The following is a 19,760-nucleotide window of genomic DNA, read 5'->3' as shown; positions in this document are numbered from 1 at the left end:
TGCTTGAGTGCTCGTCCACACTGCTGTCTGGTCGCCTGCTTGCAGCTCAGGCTCAAAGCATAGAGGTTATGCTGGGGAAACGCCCAGCTCCGGGCACCTGCTGGTGGATTGGGCTGTAGCACCTTGATGAAGGAGAGCTTTTATCCATGTTGAGCACGCTCAGGCTCTGCCACTCCAGAGCTCAGTCTAAGTTTGTCTGAGCACATGCTTGCATGTAAGCTCTGGGGATGCTCGGCATGTTTTTGATTTATGAACAGGCTTGGAAGTGCACTTGACTCCCATCTAGGCATACCCAATACATTGAATTCTAAAGATCGACCTCATTTTGAGGGTCACCTGTGTTGACACTCACGTACTGCTGCCCTTGGCTCTGTTGCAAGGTGTTGTAATATTTACATGGTAGTAGCACATAGCACCTCTCATTACAATCAAGGCCCTGTGAAATAAGCAATAATCTTGTTACTACAGTCACACCTTCACCTGTCATTGACATCTATTCTGTGTCCCTGTGTAGAGCCTGGTAGTAGTGTGCACCCATCTGGATCATGACACACACACGTGTGTTACAATTTTTCATCCTACTGCGCCACATTCAGTATAATAATTGTGTTAAGTAACCACCCAAGACTGGGGGTTTGTCTCTAAACTCTTTTATGCTTTCTTTTCAGCACAAGCCAAGCAAGGCAGAGAGATGCAGAACCAACAATCTGCAGTGGAACTTCGAAGGGAGAGCAGTGCACTAACAAGGCCCTTCCATTCACCAGGCACTGTTTTCAGCGTATCCTCTTAACTCTGTTAGGGAGTTGCATTCAGGCGTGGAAGCTGTTCTGTTTTGGGGGTTTTTTGTTTGTTAGATTTTTGCATTGACAAATAAGTTTTTACACAGAAATACCTATTTGTTAGTGTGTTGTCAATTTGCTTTTAATTTGGCTGTGTGATTTGGGTCTGTAGACAGTGAAGATAAGTAGTTTGCTACTGGTATCTCTAATAGGAACATCATTTTACTTCGTAAGCTGTATTTAGTGTGTGCAAGAAACCTTTACAAAATGATCATCCTTCACAATGACTTGGTACAAACCATGTGGCTTTCAGCCTCTTGGCTTTCATGCAGCTATTTGTAGGTTCCACTAGACCACCTTCCTGTGACAGTTTTATGGAAAAAGGTTTTTATACATAGTATAAAAAGATGGCTTACACTGACTAGAAAGATGGAAATCATATTTTGTGTTGTTCAAAGAAGCAGAATAGAAGGAGTCACAGAACCTCATAGTCTTGATGAGAAAGGGTTCCCTGTGCTTGGAATTTCAAGCAAAGCCTGGAAAGGATGTTAAAAGTCAATGGCTGAAGATCGCAGAAAGGAGAGAGCACATTAGATGTGAGTTTTGGTTCTGAAGGCTATAAAAAGGCAGACTTATGACCTGTAATACTTAAAAATTCTACAGACTTTGTCTTTTTTGTTTTTACCTGAAGAATTGTTGGTGCCTTTGTTGGGATGACTCCTTCTGTTGGAGCTTTTGGTTTTGATATTAAAAGTGACTAGTGCTGATACTTTCAGCTACTACCAGGCTACAGCACCTTTTCAATCTTTTTGTTTTGCAGATGCCTTGTTTTTGTTGGTTGATTTTTTTGCAGGCCACTTAAAAGCAGTTTGCAGAGCAGTTCAAAACCTTGATGAGAGAGCACCGTGGTGTGCAGCTGTGTTTGGGATTTGCCTCATGATTCTGATTGGATTTTTTTGTTGGGGTGTTTTTTAAATTTTAAGTGGTCTTGTTCGTTGGTGTGTGTAGAGCAGGGTAGTCAAGAGTAGTGATTTTACATGTATGCCCATTTTTTCTCTCTGCATTTTCTTCTCTAAAATGAACAGGTTCTTGATTCTGACCCATCCATCCAAGTCTGCTATCCTGCTATCTGGATTTTCTGCAGGTTTTTCATGTTCTTTGTCCTTTCTTTTTGTTTTGTTTTAACATTTTATGAACATACATAGTGATGTTGAGGTCTGACAACTGTTCAAGATGGAAGGAGTGCTTCTAATGTTGCTTGAAAAAAGACACAATGAAATATCTGTTTGATTTGCTGTAAGTCTGGAAACATTTTTCTCCTGCTAGGGATTTTTCTGAAGGAAATCTCAGCAAGCTTACATTTGGATTTACTTGACCTTTCTGTCTGCTTTCACATCTTTTTTTCAGAGGAGCAGGAAGGATCTTGAAACTTCTTTGTCTGTGCTCTAAAGATAAATGCCAGGAATGTACCTTAAAAGATTGAATTAAGAAATACTCTTTCTTTAATGTTTCAGTATGGATTGTCATTAGTCTGTAAGGAAATAGTCCTGTTGACTACACTGTTCCAACTGCTACTATTGATCTATTGATTTAGACTCCAGGAAAAGGCTTCTTTTTGCTAAGAACTCATTAGTGAAATGGCTGCTTTTATAAAACTATCTCAGTATATAATAAAATCATTAGAGATTCTGCATGAATGCAGTTTTTTCAGTTTAAAAGTTGGGTTTGAGCCTTACCTAGCTTTGAACTTGAATAGCAATCTTAAGGTACTCATTAAAAATAGTGTCTATGGACAGATATAGTTGAAGGCTCTGATCTTTATCAGATTGATAAATCAAAGGGCGTTCCTCCACCGTTGTCTTGTGTTATTCCTGATGCAGAAACACACAGATATCTTATTGAACCGTTCTCAGCAGCTCTTCTCGAGTTGCACAGCCAAGTTTGCAGATGGTCAACAGTGCTCTGTGCCAGTTTTTGACATTACACATCAGACACCTCTGTGCGAAGAACATGCCAAAAAAATGGTAAGTACAAAGCCATAATTGTATTGATTTGTGTATTGAGATGATCAGGAGTTTTAACCCCAGTCTTCCTATGAAGTCTTCCTTGACAACTAGCAAGTTTATGAACACAAGAGCTTGTTTTTTGCTATTATTATTCTTAAAAGGGTAAAATTTGCCAAACATTCCCAATTAGTATAAAGTATGTTGTGAAAATCTTTTACACAGTTTTGAGGATATAAAAAACTATACGTGAGAATATTGTTCACTGGAGGAAATTTGATTATGGTCTTGAATTGGGAAATAGAAGATCATTGTGAGGGATCCTGCGGTCATTTTATTTGGGCTCACTCCTGGTCCTTGGATCTGAATATAATATGAGTGTGGTATTAGAACATTGGATCTTAAGGAGTCTCAGTATACAGGGCCCAAAGTATTTTCTAAAGGAAATGTAGATACAATGATGCAAGTAATGGTTTTGCTACTTTATTTATCTTTTAGTAACTATTAGAATTTATCTTTAACCTCCTTCAGGGATCTGTGGATCCCGGAGAAAAAGCAGTAGCCTACCTCAAGTTGAGAGAATGGAGAAATGAAGTTGATGTCCTCTGCTCTCCTTTTATGACACCAATCTTCCAGAACAAAACCTTTAGGATAATTCACAAACCCACTTCTGTCCTGCCCCTCTTTCAATGCTTCTTGTCCTACCTTCAATTGGGTGTAAAACTGCCTGTTTTGTTTTGTTGGGTTACTGAAAGTTTTTTGTTACTCTTTTTGTCCAGCCTCTCCAATAATTGTGAATTTTGGAGTTTTTTGGATTAAAATGTGAGGGTTCGTGCTACACATCTGTATGGGGTTTCCCTCTCTACTAGGCAGTTTTCAGTATGTCTCTCAAGGTTTACTTCTGTAGCAAATACAATCCTCTGCCATTCCCAGTGTGATGGCAACTGAAGACTGATGGTGGTTTGATTTATTTTTTAATGGGTCAGTGACTACTGTTCAGAAGCAATGAGGCCATAATTCTTTACCCACATCCTTACCCTAGTCGAGCAGTATTAATTTCACCTCCTCAGTGCTGTCTCTCTGTTGTGTCAATGGGCACTTGAGGATTCTGGCTTCAGCTGCTGCACATTATCCAGATTAACAGCACCTCACAACGGCGTTTTGTCTTTAATACTTACTGGAGTGCTGCTAAAGGTTACAGTTTTGCACTGTTCAGTTAGGGTTTGCTATGATAGCTTTTAAGGTGACACTGCACAATCTCCTATTTACCATACCTCATAATTTGGTCTGTGTTATTTTTGCCATTGGGGTCAATGAGGAAGGAAACAGCTCAGTTTTTGAAACTGTGCCTGGGTGTAAGTTAACATTCCCTCTTACATTCCACTCCACATGTCTGTGGAATGGCCAGGGTGAAAAAAGCAAGGAAAGTAATACTTGTTCTTAATATGCTCCCATTGGTATTGTTTCACTCCCAAAGGATAATTTCTTGAGAGGGGACAGCTCCCGTAAAGTTCAGCACCAGCAGCAGAGGAAACCCAGGAAAAAAACAAAGCCGCCTGCACTTACCAAAAAACACAAGAAGAAGAGAAGGCGAGGCCCACGCCGGCCCCAGAAACCCATTCCTCCTGCAGTGCCCCAAGGGAACCTCACCATGCCTGCCAGTGTCTCACTGCCAGTAGAGATACCCCACATACGGTCAGTGCTGTTCCTGCCCAGTTTCCCACTGCTGGCCTGAGCGTTGCCAATGACCACTGTACAAAGCCGTGACTTTCTTGTGCCAAGCAGTATCTGGAGCAGGGCTAAAAATCGCATCTCCATGTGGCTGTTGAAAAAAACCTTTTGGGTGGGTCATTTTGGATTTGAGCAATGATTGGGTTTGATGGGTAAAATATCTGGCTCCTGATGTTGCCTCTGACATAATTAATGAGTAGCCAAAGTGTAAGCTTCCTAAAGAAACTTCCTAAAAGCATTTTCTTCCTAGATAATGGGGGAAAAAATGTGTGGGGAAGCATCCATTGTAGATGGCTATGCACTGATAGTTGTCCTTTGGAAGAAGCAGAATTGAACACCAGGGACTAATGTTCCTTTCTGTTCAGGAGCCCCTCCACACCCGAGCTCAGTGCTGATGAGCTGCCTGATGATATCGCCAATGAAATCACAGACATTCCACATGACTTGGAATTGAATCAGGAGGACTTCTCTGATGTCCTGCCGCGGCTGCCCGATGACTTGCAAGATTTTGATTTCTTTGAAGGTACCATTTTATTTTATGCTAGCATGAACACAACCGGTGAACTGAAGAAGTGAGTGTTTCTAAACTGCATTTTGAGGAATTGCTTGCTTGCTTTCCTACAGAGGTAATAAATTCTAGAGAAGGAAGTGTGCATTTGCTCTATTGTTTGCAAGCTCTGAAGTAAAGCAGACTTTATGATGGCTGTGTGCATAGTTTTCTGTTTGCTCATATAATTACTGCTCTGAAAATCATAAGTGGTTTAGTATTTTAATAATTCATTTTACATTTTTACTGCCTGTCAGTGTTACAATTTAATCAAGAGTATTCTCAGTAATGGCATCTTTCTGCCATCGAGTGGGGCTGGAATCACAGTCAATGTTGGCCGTTGATAAAAAGAGAAGACAGTGAGAATAATATCTTTAAATACATTTTTGAAACTACCTTTTGGTCAGAAATGTACTTGAATTTCTGCATTCTAAAGCTCAGTACCTATCACATATAACAAAGAAATTAGAACAGCCTGGAGCTGGGTACGTGATTTCTTTGGTCATTTTCTGATATAACATGACATCAGACTGTGTTTGAATTGAAATTAACCTAAATTATACTGTCTGTGGAAATTTTAGGTCCAGGCTGTAATGTGGTAAGTAGAAAGAGGGGTTGTGAACTATTTGTTATTGCAGTATTGAAGAAAATCTTGCATAAGCATTTTTACTTTAATTCTAGGAAGTTTAAGAGGCATCTCCTATTGTAGTATGTGGAAGAGAAGGGGGAGAGGGGGATTTCCATTGAAGAAGAAGGTGTAATTTCACAGTTTTCTTACCTTGTTTAGCTAGTAAACACTGATGAATGATATTCTGTGTACTGCAAGCTGTGCTGGAAGGCTACCATACAATGCAGCTCTGTACTGAACTGTTTGTACATCTGCAACCTTTGAGTGCCGGGGCCAGGCTCACCTGAGAGCAGCGCACTAACTGCTGGTGTCCCTGTTTCTGCAGGTAAAAATGGAGATCTTCTTCCGACCACAGAAGAGGCTGAAGAACTGGAACGGGCCCTACAGGCTGTAACTTCTCTTGAGTGCCTGAGTACCATTGGAGTACTTACACAGACAGATGGTGTGCCAGTTCAGGAGCTGTCAGATAGAGCGATAGGGGTGTTCTCTACAGGTGCTGGAGCTCCGGGAATGCAGTCCTTGAGTCGAGAGGTTAACACGGATCTGGGGGAGCTGTTGAATGGGCGTATAGTACATGATAATTTCTCCGGTCTGGAGCTGGATGAGAACTTGCTCCGTTCTGCTACCTTGTCCAACCCACCTACGCCCCTGGCAGGGCAGATCCAGGGGCAGTTCTCAGCCCCAGCCAACGTTGGCCTTACTTCTGCCACTCTGATAAGCCAGAGTGGCCTTGGGGAGAGAGCCTTCCCGGGACAGTTTCATGGACTTCATGATGGCAGCCATGCCTCCCAGAGGCCCCACCCTGCCCAGCTGCTGAGCAAGGCAGATGACCTGATCACCTCACGACAGCAATACAGCAGTGACCATTCACACTCCTCACCCCATGGAAGCCATTATGATAGTGAGCATGTGCCGTCTCCCTACAGTGACCATATCACATCCCCTCACACCACATCCTTTTCTGGTGATAACCTGGCAGCTACCTTCTCAGCAGAGATGCCCATGATGGCACAGCACTTGCTCCCAACTCAGCTGGATGTGCCACTTAGTGGGGTGGTCAACCCCAGAACTCACTGGGGAAATCTTCCTGTCAATCTTGGGGACCCCTCTCCGTTTAGCAACCTTCTTGGTGCAGATGGACACCTCCTGTCCACCTCCCTGTCCACACCACCTACCACCTCGCACTCAGAGACCACACAGCCTGCCTTCGCCACTGTGACCCCCAACAGCTCCAGTGTGCTTCCGGGGTTACCGCAGACCAGTTTCAGTGGCATGGGTCCTGCCTCCGCTGAACTCATGGGCTCCACCTCCCCTAAACAACAGCTCCCTCAGTTCAGCGCAGCCTTTGGGCACCAGCTGAGCTCTCACAGTGGCATTCCCAAGGACCTGCAGCCCAGCCACAGCTCCATAGCTCCTCCCACGGGCTTCGCAGTGACCGGTGCCACCGCTACCAGTACCAATAACGCATCCGCGCCCTTCACCACCTCCAACTGAGCTTGTCTGCCTGGCTCCCTGCAGGTAGATGGGGGACCTGTGTTTTCTCTCTTTCCTTTTTTCCTTTCTCTTTATTTTGTCTGTCTTCTCTTCCCTTTTTTTTAAGAGGGGGTTGAGAAGAAAACCCCCGCTTCAGTACTGACCAGGGTTAGCCCTCTGTGAACCTTGCTGTAGCATTCACATGTGCTTGTTACGCACCGGTGCTCATTTATTGCAGGCAGGTTCACTGTTCCCCAATAATTCCTTAAGGATACAGCACAGTTACTGGATGTAATTGATCTTAGCAGTAAGACCTAGAAATGGGAAGATACCTCAGATCATTGATGCATGTTACTGTTCCCTAGGGTTTGGATCAGTGCTTGCCATCCCATTAGCATCTGGTAGAAAGTTTTCCAGTGGGCAGAAGTCTCTTGATTTATTTTTTTTTTTTTTTAATTTACTCTTTTTCCAAAGGTAGCATCTGGCATGGAAAACTTGGCTGCACACATTGATTTGAGAATGGTGCACTGAAGTCCTAAATCAAGATCATGATTCAAGGATGAGTTTGGCAGTTTCTTGAAATAGTCTCTTGACCTCCTCTGTGTGCGTGTGTCCGTTTGGGGTGCAGGGAGCAGCAATTCCTTTTCTTCTTTTGGTGAAGAAGTGGGAGTTGTCCCCTTCCAGAACTGGTCACTGTTCTTACTGCATGCTGATTTTTGGTTTTTTTTATTATCATGATTTTTAATTCATTGAGTAGCAAAGGGATCAGTTGTCTGGTTGCCCATAGATTTGAAGACTGATATGAAGTTAGCCCAGGAAAAAAAAAAAAAGAAAGATAAACAGAAGGATTGAAATATAGATCATGGATTAGTGAAGATTCCTGTGAGAAATTCCCTTCCTTGCTGAATTACTGTGGCCTTGTAGCATTGATGATTTGCCTTTTCAAGTGTGTCTTTGTCCAGAACTCTTTGCCTGACAGACTGACAGGAATTTCCCAGCTGAAACAGGAAGAATTAGGTTGGTTTTCTGCCCATCCACACAAGTCTAGGTCAGATCCATTGTAAGTTTCAAATGGATGCATTTCTCACAATATGTTTAACTAGTGAGACTTTCTTGGATAGTTTTTAATTCCCTGGGAGCCATATAGTTTTTTCAACACTTGTAGGGTTTGATGCTCTGTTTGGGAAGTGGAATGTATGTAAGGAACTAGCAGGTACCTATCAGCAGTCATGGCTAGCCAAAAGAGAAATCACTAAAGCAAAATGGGTGAGAATTCCTTCTGTCTGCAGGATGGTTTTGTTTGTACTGATCACCTGCTAACGATAGTATTCACTCTTTGGTAGTAGTTCCAGTTCCTAAAGAAAGGAGTCAGCTAGGTTTTAGATTTTTAAAAATAATTATTATTTTTTAATAATTTGTTTTTTAAACCAAGAGGTTATAGCAGCAGAAATTCTGAGGTGTCTACTTGCATCTCCTTATCAAGAAGGAATTTGCTTATGACTCTATAGGGCTCACACTTGCTACTGTACTCTGACTTTGACTGTAAAAGTAGCTCCTGTTTAATATAAGTCTCTACTCTTCTTGGTTTGTTTCAGAGATGCAGATGAGAGAAAATAGAAAATTCTACATTTCAGTCTTGTACTGTAGATAATGGATTTTATTCTACCTTACAGTAAAAAGTCCTACCTGCGTGTATTCTGGTCTATTTCAGGAATTTAAGAGAACCAAGCACATGTAATAGGGAGGCCTAATAAACTTTATGAGCAAAGGATCACTGAATGGAATTTAGTTGCTATAGAAATTCATTTCGTTAGCAGTCAGGCACACACCAATCCTCTCCTTCCATCTTCCTAAGAAACAGAGTTTAAATGGGATAGGTCTTGTGTCTTTTTACTATTGTAGCAATCACACTATTCCTCTTTTCTTGACTGATCTGTCCTCTTTAAATATAAAGGAGTATGGATAATGCATATGTCCTTTTCTGAAATTGCAAGTGTATGTGGGTGGAAGAAACAAAAATTATTTTCATGCTTCTGTTGTTATGAAGTCATTATTTCATACATGGTAAAATAGATCTTAATAATATAAGCCGAATATTTTTAAGTGGTGATTTAAATATGTTTGTAACACTTAAATGTTTTTAAATCACATAAAAAGTTTAATTGAAGCCTATGAAATCCTGCTTGTGATTGTCCTGCTGATTGAGGAATGCCCAGTGATATTGTGAATGAGGCAAATCTGACAAGGCTTTTATTTATTTTTGTATTATGTTACCCATACTTTGTTGAGGAGACAACTGTTTGATTTGCAGATGATTTTCGTTGTGTTCATATACCTTCTTCGATATGCTGGGATGTCTGACTGAAAAAGAGTGGAGAACTAGTATACCAAATGGTTAATTCTTTAATCTGCTTGTGTATTCATGTAATTTTAGAGGGTGTTAATTTCTGTGTATTGGTTTCAGGGCTTTGGTCTTGAAATGCTTCTTGTGCCCATCAAACTTCTAATGAAGCTGCAGCTAGTGCAGAGTATATTTGCCCCACATCATATTTCTCTTTCTTGGCAAATGCTGGGGGGAAGAGAGGATAGGAACTGAGAGCCAAGTTCTGCTTGGTTGCGTTGGTATAAATTACAGAGGAGCTTTCCGGTCTAAGGTCACGGTGAGTTTGTACTGGTCTAACTCAGAACAGAATCCAGCTCCTAATCTGTGCATTGATTTAGACAGGGAATTTCAAAAGCTGTCAGAGCTATGCAGGTCCATGATTCCCATTTGAAATCAATGGCCTTTATGTACCTGCATTTCTTTGAAGTAGCTTAGGATATCAAGTCCCTTCCCCCACCTAGGTTGCAATTTTTGTATCGCTTGACGACTCTTCCCTGAAAAGTGACTGCGTAACATTTTTCAATGAGCAAACTAAGTTTGCAATAAAGCTGCACTTTCAAAAATAAACTTCAGTTTGTATACAGCTGAAATAGGAATCCCTCTGTCCTGTCTGCCACAGTGTTCTAAAACGGGCCACCACTCTTGCCTTTTCCTGGTTCACCTCTCATTTTTTCACTGCCACCAATTTCATGGTTACATGGCTACCAAGCAGTTACGGGTCTTGATCTTAGCTTTACAAGGTAGATCATTCCAGGTGGGTTTCTACACCCACACAACCTGTTGACTTCAGTGCATCAGTGTCTTACTGTTGGATGTGAGAGATCCAGTTGAGAGGTGGGTGTAGTCAGAGAAACGTCACACCTCTTCCTCTGGGAAATACTGCTGGCCTGGTTAAGGTAGTCATTGAGGCTGTTATTTATGTGGTTCCTGAGTAGAATCCATGCTCCCTCACAAATGTTTTTGAGTATCAGCTCTTACAGCAGTTAGCACTCTTCACCAGCCCTTCACCAAAGAGCCAGTGTAGCAATTTCAGATGCTCAATACCTGTTGTGCCCATTATGTGTTGAGAAATGGAATAAGGCTAGTTGAACCTAAAAGTTAATTTCTTTACATAAGATTGGAGTTTTAAAGAATGAAAAAAATTAGACATCGAATAGAATATCATCTACATAATTTTGGCAATAATAGCACCTCAGTCTCTGTACAAAAGTACTTAACACAAGATAAATTTTGATAGTGTAGAGGCTTATCAGGAATAGCTTCATGCTCTCCTGGTGTGTATGACGTTTCGTTTCACCTAGGAAGACTTTACACCAGCTTTGAGGGGAACCATATGCACTTAGATACCTCAAAGTTGATTTGTTCTTTGGCTTCATAATTATGATACAGGAAAAGACGCATCATTTTGTCTCCTCCTGCTTTCCAGTTCCTCCAGGTTCTTGCTTAGATCCCTTCTCATTAGTAGCATGCTTCTCTCTATGGTTGAGCATAAAGGCTTTAAATTGGTAATGCTGAGAGGTAGCACAGTTGCAGGTCTGCCTCAGGCACTGTGGAGAAAATGGCAACAGCTAGATTTCCAACTGAAAATGGGGATTTGCAGTTCTCATTTTGAAAGCACTGAAAGCCCTGAGAAGCTTATTGCCTGCTAGGCAAAAATCAGAGAAAATAAATTGTCAAAGGGGAATTGTACCTAATAGCAAAGAGAAGCCAAGGGAAGTGGCTTTTTATTTTATTTTTTTTATAAAAGGAAGATGAGTATTGAAAAATTAGGATATTCTGTTGTGAGCTGCTGCTGGCTTTAGGGCATGGCCAAGACGAAAGACCTAGGATTGAACCTGCAAGCCAGTAGCCAAATTCAGTTTGAAGCTTTGTTTTGCTGTAACCACATCTAAATATAGTCTGGGATTGAATCTACTTGCCGGGAGAGTCCCTCAGAGGTGTACAATAAACAGTGGGCAGTTTTCTTCCCTGAGAAGCTGGCCCTGGTGGCTACTTAGGCTGCTTCTGAGCTCCGGCTGCTCCCTGAGCTCCTGCAGCCTCCTTGCTGCTGCATTTCCCTGTAGGCATTGTTGGGCCTCCAAGGGCCTTTTACTCTGCTCCTTCTCTAGCTACTGTGGAATGAGGTGATGTAGTGGAAGCATGAAAGGACAAAGTGGGCATGGCTGTAAGTTGACAGCAATAGTTGGAGAAGGCTTTCTTTATCTGTTTCCTTGAAGTAAGTGTTGGCACCTTTTCAGTCTACTCTAGGTTATAGAATTTGGTCTCCCCATCTTTGTGCTGCAGTGAGCTAAATCCACTCATGAATTCTCCAACAGTATGAGCCTTTGGGCAGAGAGGAGGGAAAAAATTTTAGAAGAGTCATCTACCTGCAGTTAACCTTTCAAGAGTTGCGGGGCGCAGGATGGTGGCAGGAGGTGCTTTCAGCTGACAAACAATAGAAGAGTTACCTGCAGTGATCTTCGGCAGTGCGACATTTGTGTGGCTGTCCGGACAGCTTCCCTGGTGGAACTGGTGTATTTTTTCTTTTGTATTTTTACGTGTGAAGGAGTCTCCTGGGCAGACTTCTTGCAAGGTCCAGTGGTGGTAGAAATAGTAAGTGAAGGAATAGTTTGGGGCTAGTGCGCTGGCCAGATCTTTAAGTCTTTTTCACCTTCTGGTCACAAGGTCTTTCTGATGTTTTGGGTAACATTTAATGATGGGGATTTGTGGGCTACATCTTGTACCTCCTTTATTTCCTTCCACTCTACATTCTTCATATTTCTTGCTTCTATTTTCCCATTCTCAGACACTTCTCCAATGTAAATTATGCCAGCTGGTAAGTCTTCCGTGGTTCTGAGCAAATGTGACTGCAGAATGAAAAGGAGGAGAGATTCCTGCAATTCAAAACATACAGTTTGGATGCTAGAATGACAGTGCAATAGATCAAAGTATTTCTCAGATCAGTGAGTAGGGAGATGTTTCACAGCATGCTAATATGTCATGAACTAGATGCTGAGGGTACAACATTGATCACAGGAGTGCACACGCTAGCAATGAATATACAGGCATTTTTAGCAAGAATTTACCTTCTCAGAAGTTCCTCTTCTTTTGAGATGTGTATCAGTAGAAAGTCACAAATTAGTATCTAAATTACTCTTTCTTAATATGCTCAAGCCCAAATAAAAGTAAGGAGGGTTGGTGACAAAAATCTGTATTAGTGTTCACTAAACTTGGGACTTAAGGAGAGGTCTGGTCATAAGAGACCAATTAACTTATCAGTTAAGGTTTCAGTCTTGTCTTTAAAACGAGCACTACTGTTGGGAAAGAAAAGTTTCGGGAGGAGAAGGAGTTAGAAAAAATGCGTCTTAAAACAATTTTCTCACTCGTGACTTCAGCCTATTTTTAAAAAAAAACCCCAAAAATTAGTGACTATTTTCCCTTTGCTGTGCTGGTACTTCTTAAGGTGGTTCTTTGCTTTCCCGTTTTACTCTGCTCCTTCTCTAGCTACTGTGGAATGAGGTGATGTAGTGGAAGCATGAAAGGACAAAGTGGGCATGGCTGTAAGTTGACAGCAATAGTTGGAGAAGGCTTTCTTTATCTGTCTCCTTGAAGTAAGTGTTGGCACCTTTTCAGTCTACTCTAGGTTATAGAATTTGGTCTGGAAGTGAGTAGGATGAAACTTCAGCTTTTGCCCATAAAACTGTACTTAACTTGCTGTAGAAAAATGCATTCTACCTACTCTTCCTCTTGCTAGTCCCCCAAACACAGACACAGTGAGATGTCCAGAGTTACCAGTGTGTTGAGCACGTAGGCATGTTGAACTTGGTCCGGTAATGCTAATGTTTAACCTGCTTTCTGTTGTTGTCAGCTGGTGCCCATGGAGATGAACTCTGGATAGGTAATGTTCCCAGATATCCTCTGGAAAACTTTAACTTTGGTGCAGATTGCTCTGATGTAGCTAACTGCGATGGCATTGGCTTCTACCTTGGAGTGGACTGATTTACCCTGAAATGACTCTCTAACCTGCATCTTAAACAGTGTAGTTGGTTCTGGTGCAAATAGATTCATTCTGAAGTGATGGACATTTTGATTCTCATGCAAAATAGCTACATCCTACCAGAAGGGGTTGAACCAGTTTCTCTGAACAGTGATGAACTTCACTGTACAGTTTTGGGTATGTCTCAGGGATTCCTTGTGGAAATAAGGGCAGTTAACAAAAAAAAAAAAAAAAAAAAAAAAAAAAGAAAAAAAAAAACCAGGAAAAAAGAGAAAAAAGTAAATAGTTTTAAAAGTAAATAATAATTTAAGGTAGAGCGTCACCCAAGTGAGAGTGCAAGAAGGAGAAATCTTTGTTCAGTTTTATAGTCAACGGTGTCTGGCTTACGGACTCTTTCTCTTCTCGGGGCTCTCATCTCAAGTTCAACATACAGAATCTTTTTCATCACGCTCAGCTTTAAACTTTTTATTTAAAGATACCCTTCCCCAATGAGCTTTCAGAATACTTATTGTAGATTTTAAGAGAAATGTTATATTAATTTATGCTATTAACATCACCTCATAAATTATAAGTTTTATACTAAAGCTGTATTGAGTGTAATGAATTATGTTGCATATGTGTTTTTAATAGCTATAAAATTATATACAAGCTTTTTTGGAAAAACAAACTAGTGAAGCACCTTTTTACACTGGATCTTTGCCGTGTCAAGGTGTACAGCTATTCTTTGCTACCTTGCAGATATCTATATCTATATATAGATATATATATATAAATAAAATAAAATGGTATCCTGTATCAACAAGTATAGAACTCTTTTTAACCCTTATATTACTGTTCCTATAACTCTTTTTAAATTTTGAGTGTTACATTCTGCAATAATTTATCCGTGGTTTGTACCTATGATTAGAAATTTAGTTACAGGGTAAATAGATCAAATTTAAAAATCCAACTACTGTAGCTGGGAGTTGTGAACCAAGTTTGTAAGACCTTTTCTTTTTTTAAATGTATTTATTTCCAGTTAGCTCTGTGAGTTGGAATTTGAGAAGTTGGAACATTAGGAATCTGCAGTGTCTTATTCAGGAATTTTCCCCTCCTTTCCTCACAAAGGAATTCCCACTGTGACTTATAAATAGAATTAGACTGCTTGTGTGCATGTATGTATTATATATACACACAAAAAATATGCATTGGGGGGGGATGTATGTGTGATACGAATGTGTATATTGTATGTAGGTCATAGTTTTGTAAAGAGAAAAGTAGTCAAGAGGTGATGGAATGTATTGTAGAAATGTGATTATTTAGTAGGGGGTTGTTATGTCCTCACTGTTGTATAAATAACTGAAACTCTCTACTATATAATCTTCTGTTATAAGGCTAACTCTGATATCATGTCAATTTTACTGTTTTTCAAATGAGTTGCTTTGAGCCCTGTTTAAAATGCCATGAAAATACCAAGCTCCCAAAGACAGCCTTTAAATAAAACAAATCGGGGAGGAGGAGCGATGGAAGAAATGAGTTTTTTCAGGAGAAACTGAATGGGGGGTTTGCATTCAGTGGGATGGAGAGGCATGAGAATTGCTGTATCTTTGCAGATTAATACCCTAATCTCCTATGGTCTGACTTGGAAAATGTTGTCAATCTGTGTACTTGGGTTTTCCAATTAGATTGTAAGGGGTACTGTTTGTGGAGTGGTCTCCATTCCATAAAGGGATCTTGTCTTCAAAGTAGATTTTTTTTCTCTTCTGAGGATCTTTGTGTGTCAATTTTGCCGCAAAATTGCTGTTGTGGGATTGCAGAACAAAACACGCATTCAGTCAAGGGAGTTTCACGTAGGCTGTGAAATTCTGAATTTGATTGTGACCACTTACCTTTTTTTCATAATTGGAGAAGGAAGATTTCTTTACAGGAGCTCTCACTTGAAATTGTGAGAAGTCAGAAACATTCTTGTGGATTGGCTCACTCTTCAGACTGTTCTGTTTAGGCTGGAGAAAGTAACCTAATCGTTATTTATTCATACAGTATCACTTTTAAGTATGATGATCCTTGTGACTTTAAAAACCTTTTTAGAAAAACAGAGCTTCCAGTATTGAACAGAAATTTGAAATTCTTTTAGAATTTTTTTTTTTTAAATTCCCCTCCATGTCATTATGTTGATACTCCCCCCAGGCATCCCCCCCCTTTCCTTCTCTCCACAATTTGTTTCTGGCACATATGCATACAGGCAAAAGGGTAGGGAGGTAGAAGTTGTCAGAGGCCTTTTCTTCTGCTTATTTGGTGGTAATGGGAATTAGGAGCATAAATCGTTATGGCTTTATGGGGGAGAATAGACCCATTTTTATGTATACCTGTACAGAGAGATATATCTGTATATGAGATAATGGTAGCATTTTGCTGAATGTGGACTTGCCCTCATGATGTACAATAAATATGTATGAATACAATCAATCTAAATCTATATATACATGCATACAGATTTATAGATGGAATATACCTTGTATCACACACCTGTACATTAGCTGTAACATGAGTAAGTGTGTGAGCTAGAGAGGGACTGTCCACATAACATATGTGTAACAGGTAAGCACTTGTGCCAGACAAGTTGTTTTAAATTCTTCTGAGGGGTCTGGATGACTCGGAGACTGATCTGAGCTTGATCACCATTGGTTTGTTACCTCAGCCCTCACAGTGGAGTTTCGTTGCTATGTCTCTGCTTTTGTTTTATATTTAGTCTCATTGAGGCCTCTTTCAATGCCAACTTCTTGTGCTTCTCTGCTCCATTGCCTCCATTCCAGCTCCTCCTTGTCCCTGCATCTCTGCAGTTTCTCTTGCTAGCAGCAATCAGCTTTAATGGCCCAATCCAGCTCTGCTTATGCATTAGGGAAATTCTCTCGGTGACTGGAGTGGTAGCTGAATTGGGCCCTGAGCACCTGCTTGAATTTATGCAAACTTCCCCAGCTTCAATTGTGATTCAGTAGGACTGTGACTGATTTGCAGATGAATACAAACTTTTCATGGAACCTGATGCAAAGCTTCCTAGCATATTAAAAGGTTAACCCAGCATCATATTTGTGGTCAAAATGAGAAAATTGCACCCACCAAATATTACCTTCCAATTTTCAATGCTAGGGACAGAAAAGAAGTTTGGTTTGTGTTTCCCGTAACACAGGCAGTAAGCAGAACGCAGCCCTGTGCTCTGTTCTGAGCAATGGGGTTGTCATCAAACATATCAAAAGAAACACAGTTTGTTACACTTCACCATAAAACAGATTTTAAAATGGAGTACAGAATTGATCATTAACATGCTAGCACTTTGCATCTAATTGTGTATTGGGTGATCTTGCTTATGCAAGTAAATTGTGGGCTTAAGTGTTTTATTTTCTGTTTTCTGGCTAAATGGAGCTTCTATATCCTTTTAGCAGAAAGCAGCTGTCAGCAACCTGCTCAGTCACACTGAAGTGCTGTGTAACTTAGGCTTCAGTTTCAGAGGAGAATGCTGCTCCAGTTCTGTCATTGAGCCATACTGGATTCCATGTTTTCAATATGGCTATGACACAACTTTTCTTGGCCACAATTCAGCCATGGAATTTTGTCTTCCTTGCATTTCTGTTAGAAAAAGGTAACTGGTGTACCGTTCCATCGGCGCTTTCATGCAATCACACACGATTTCTATGATACATGTGTTGGGGCGTGTGTATGGGTATGTCTGTGTACTGCCTGTGTGTCATATAGATTGATATGCACACACCTATTATGCTGTTTCAGTTTATGTATGTGGAGAATGTACCTGTTGGTTATCTCCTGATATATACTCATGCATACATATATTAAATATGTATATAGAGTGTAGATGTCCTGCATATACATGTGTATATGTTACGAACCTTGGTTGGCAATTTTTTTCCACACTTTTTTTTGCAAATTGCTGTCCCTTACTACTTATTTTCACTGAAGCTGCATTATATAGAAGAAATGGAGAAATGTGTTATCAAAGTTTTATTTTAAAAAGGAGACTTTTAATTATCTAAAGCCATTTGTGATTGTCTTTTGAATTTTTACTAGAAGGGTTGTTATTTTAAAAAAGAAAAGAAACAAAAGGAAACAATAAAACAAAAGCAAGCAGACAAGCCCTTATTTCCACCATTGTTTAGGTGAAAGAAATGGAAACACAAGTTTCTAAGTATTTATTTCCTTCAGGTGTTTCTGAGGCATACAGTAATTGCATTCTGCCCCATCCCCTTTTGTCCAATTATAATTAATGATTCATGATTTTCTTTTTCCCTCATTACTTTCGTAAATCATTGTTCACCTCCTACATTCAATAGTACTGATATCACTAAGGAGATTTCATGTCCTTCTGTCCTTTTTAGGAGAAATACCAGTGCATCACTATTGTGTTTCATTTTAACATACTTTGTGGAGGATGGATGTTTTTATTGAAGATGTCTGTAACCCGTCTAACTTATTTAATGTGAGGAGCCTTCATTGGAATCTATCGTCTGTTTGTTTCCGACAAGTTCAAGTTTCTGCAATTGTTTTTTCACCAACACGTTAAATAATTCCCTTCTTATTTTATGCCTGAGGTTTTAAAATTCGGGTTTATTGTTGTGGATTTGTTTTTTGGGTTTTTTTCCCTCCAGTTCCCAAAAATGTTTATGTGCAAGTGGAGCAAAACAGATGTCAGAAGCTCAACCAATATCCTTTTTGCAGTTAAGGGTAAATATATTTATCCTAGACTTAATAAAAGAAGGTGGCAAATGGACAATCTGAAGTGCTTAGAGGGAATGCTCTCTCTTTTTAAGGCTGTCTCCGAGAAGTTTGTGTTTGGTGTCATTTTAAAGGTAGCTTGATCATGCTTTGATATCAGAAACAGCCTTGTAACAAAGAGCCTCATACAGTTGTTCGGTCACTAGAGTTTAAAATGTAAACAAGTTGCAGTGGGAAAGCAAAGGTGAGGCAGTGTATTTTGAACCAGTGAATTGTAGCTTGCAAACGTACCTGATTTTGAAGTAACTGCATGGTAGCAAGGATTAGCAGTCTCTTACACCCCTTCCTTCCTCCCTCTCATCCCTGACACGTGTTCAGCATACCATACATTGGGAAAATAAGCAACTTCCTCCAGCAACGCTAATCCACTTAATGACTGCTTAAAGGGAACATACAAACGGGCACTGCCGCGTCCCGTCTCATGGTATTAGCTGGAAGACTGGCTAATACGCACAAACAGCCCAGCCCAGGTTGCTTCTGTGGACGTGTCGCTTTTGGAGAGTGGTGCATGGAGGTGCCCAAGAAGAAGGGTCCCTTCCTTCAGGGTCCCTGGCAGCAATGGCAACTCGCACCACTGCTTCTAGTGCTGGAGGCTCACGGACAGCATTCCAGGGGCGGGGAGGAAAGCTTGTGTTTGTACTTTCCCTTTAAATAGGAAAGGTTGGCTGACATGTTCCTCATACTTCTCAATGAATGTACTGTATTACCATTTTAAAAAAAAATCAATTAAATGATAATAGATTGGTCTCCTTTTGTTATCTGGTCCTTGTTTAATTTGTTTAAGGGTTTTTGTATACAAAAGTTTACATTTTTATGTATATTTTTCTTGTGTAAAAACTGATGTAATATGTGTATAAAACACTGTATGTATTATCTGTATATAGTGTGACAAAATGATTTTCTTTCTTTCTTTTGGATGTATTAATAAATCTTGCTGTGAAGTAGCTGTGTTTATTATGATGAAACCCTCTTCTGCAAGCCATTTTGCCAAGTCCAAGATGTATGGATATTGCCCAGGATGAAATCTACTCCATAAAGTGATTTTTTTTTTCATTTAAAACATATCGTAAGTACAGTTATTTAACTGTCCTTAGCTTAGATTGCTGTAGAGTCTGAGTTGGCTCTTGCCTATTCTCTGTTGCTTTCTAATGACATTAGCTAATTAGTTTTGCAAACAACCCCGGGGTCTTCAGTCTCAGTCCTGATTCTAATTATAGTGCTTTCTAGCTCTGGATCACTGGTCTGGAGACCAGATCCTCTTCATCCTGTTTTCTGGTTTGAGGAAGTATCATTTAAGGGGTATAGAATAGAATTTTCTCATGTATGTTGTTATGTTTTCTGAGATTTAAAAAATATATACCTGCTTCATCAACAAAACTGGTTAAGTTGGAGTTTGGCGTTATTTTGATGAGTAGCACGTGGATGAGAAATGATGGTTGCTTAGGTGCTATGTGGCTCTGGTCAGCTCTTGGGGTA

At 40.3% G+C, this 19,760-nt stretch overlaps 1 protein-coding gene across 4 annotated transcripts in view; it reads left to right on the top strand.

The window, feature by feature from the left end:
• The window catches only part of INO80D (INO80 complex subunit D), a 45,974-nt gene extending 26,746 nt beyond the window's left edge, over positions 1-19,228 (top strand). For 3 of the 4 annotated variants that reach the window (XM_019290423.3, XM_010406665.4, XM_039554596.1), the window contains 6 exons: positions 669-778; positions 2,670-2,803; positions 4,260-4,477; positions 4,879-5,036; positions 6,014-7,206; positions 7,636-19,228. In XM_019290423.3, the coding sequence (XP_019145968.1) occupies positions 669-778; positions 2,670-2,803; positions 4,260-4,477; positions 4,879-5,036; positions 6,014-7,182 (1,789 nt within the window). In that variant the 3' untranslated portion in view covers positions 7,183-7,206; positions 7,636-19,228. The remainder of the gene's footprint in view (positions 1-668; positions 779-2,669; positions 2,804-4,259; positions 4,478-4,878; positions 5,037-6,013; positions 7,207-7,635) is intronic. The other variant, XM_010406664.3, reaches the window with a different exon arrangement.
• The last annotated feature ends 532 nt before the right edge of the window (positions 19,229-19,760 follow it).

The sequence above is a fragment of the Corvus cornix genome, chromosome 7 (assembly GCF_000738735.6).
Source record: "Corvus cornix cornix isolate S_Up_H32 chromosome 7, ASM73873v5, whole genome shotgun sequence".
Taxonomy (NCBI): Eukaryota; Metazoa; Chordata; class Aves; order Passeriformes; family Corvidae; genus Corvus; species Corvus cornix.
This window is presented reverse-complemented; position numbering and strand designations above follow the sequence as displayed.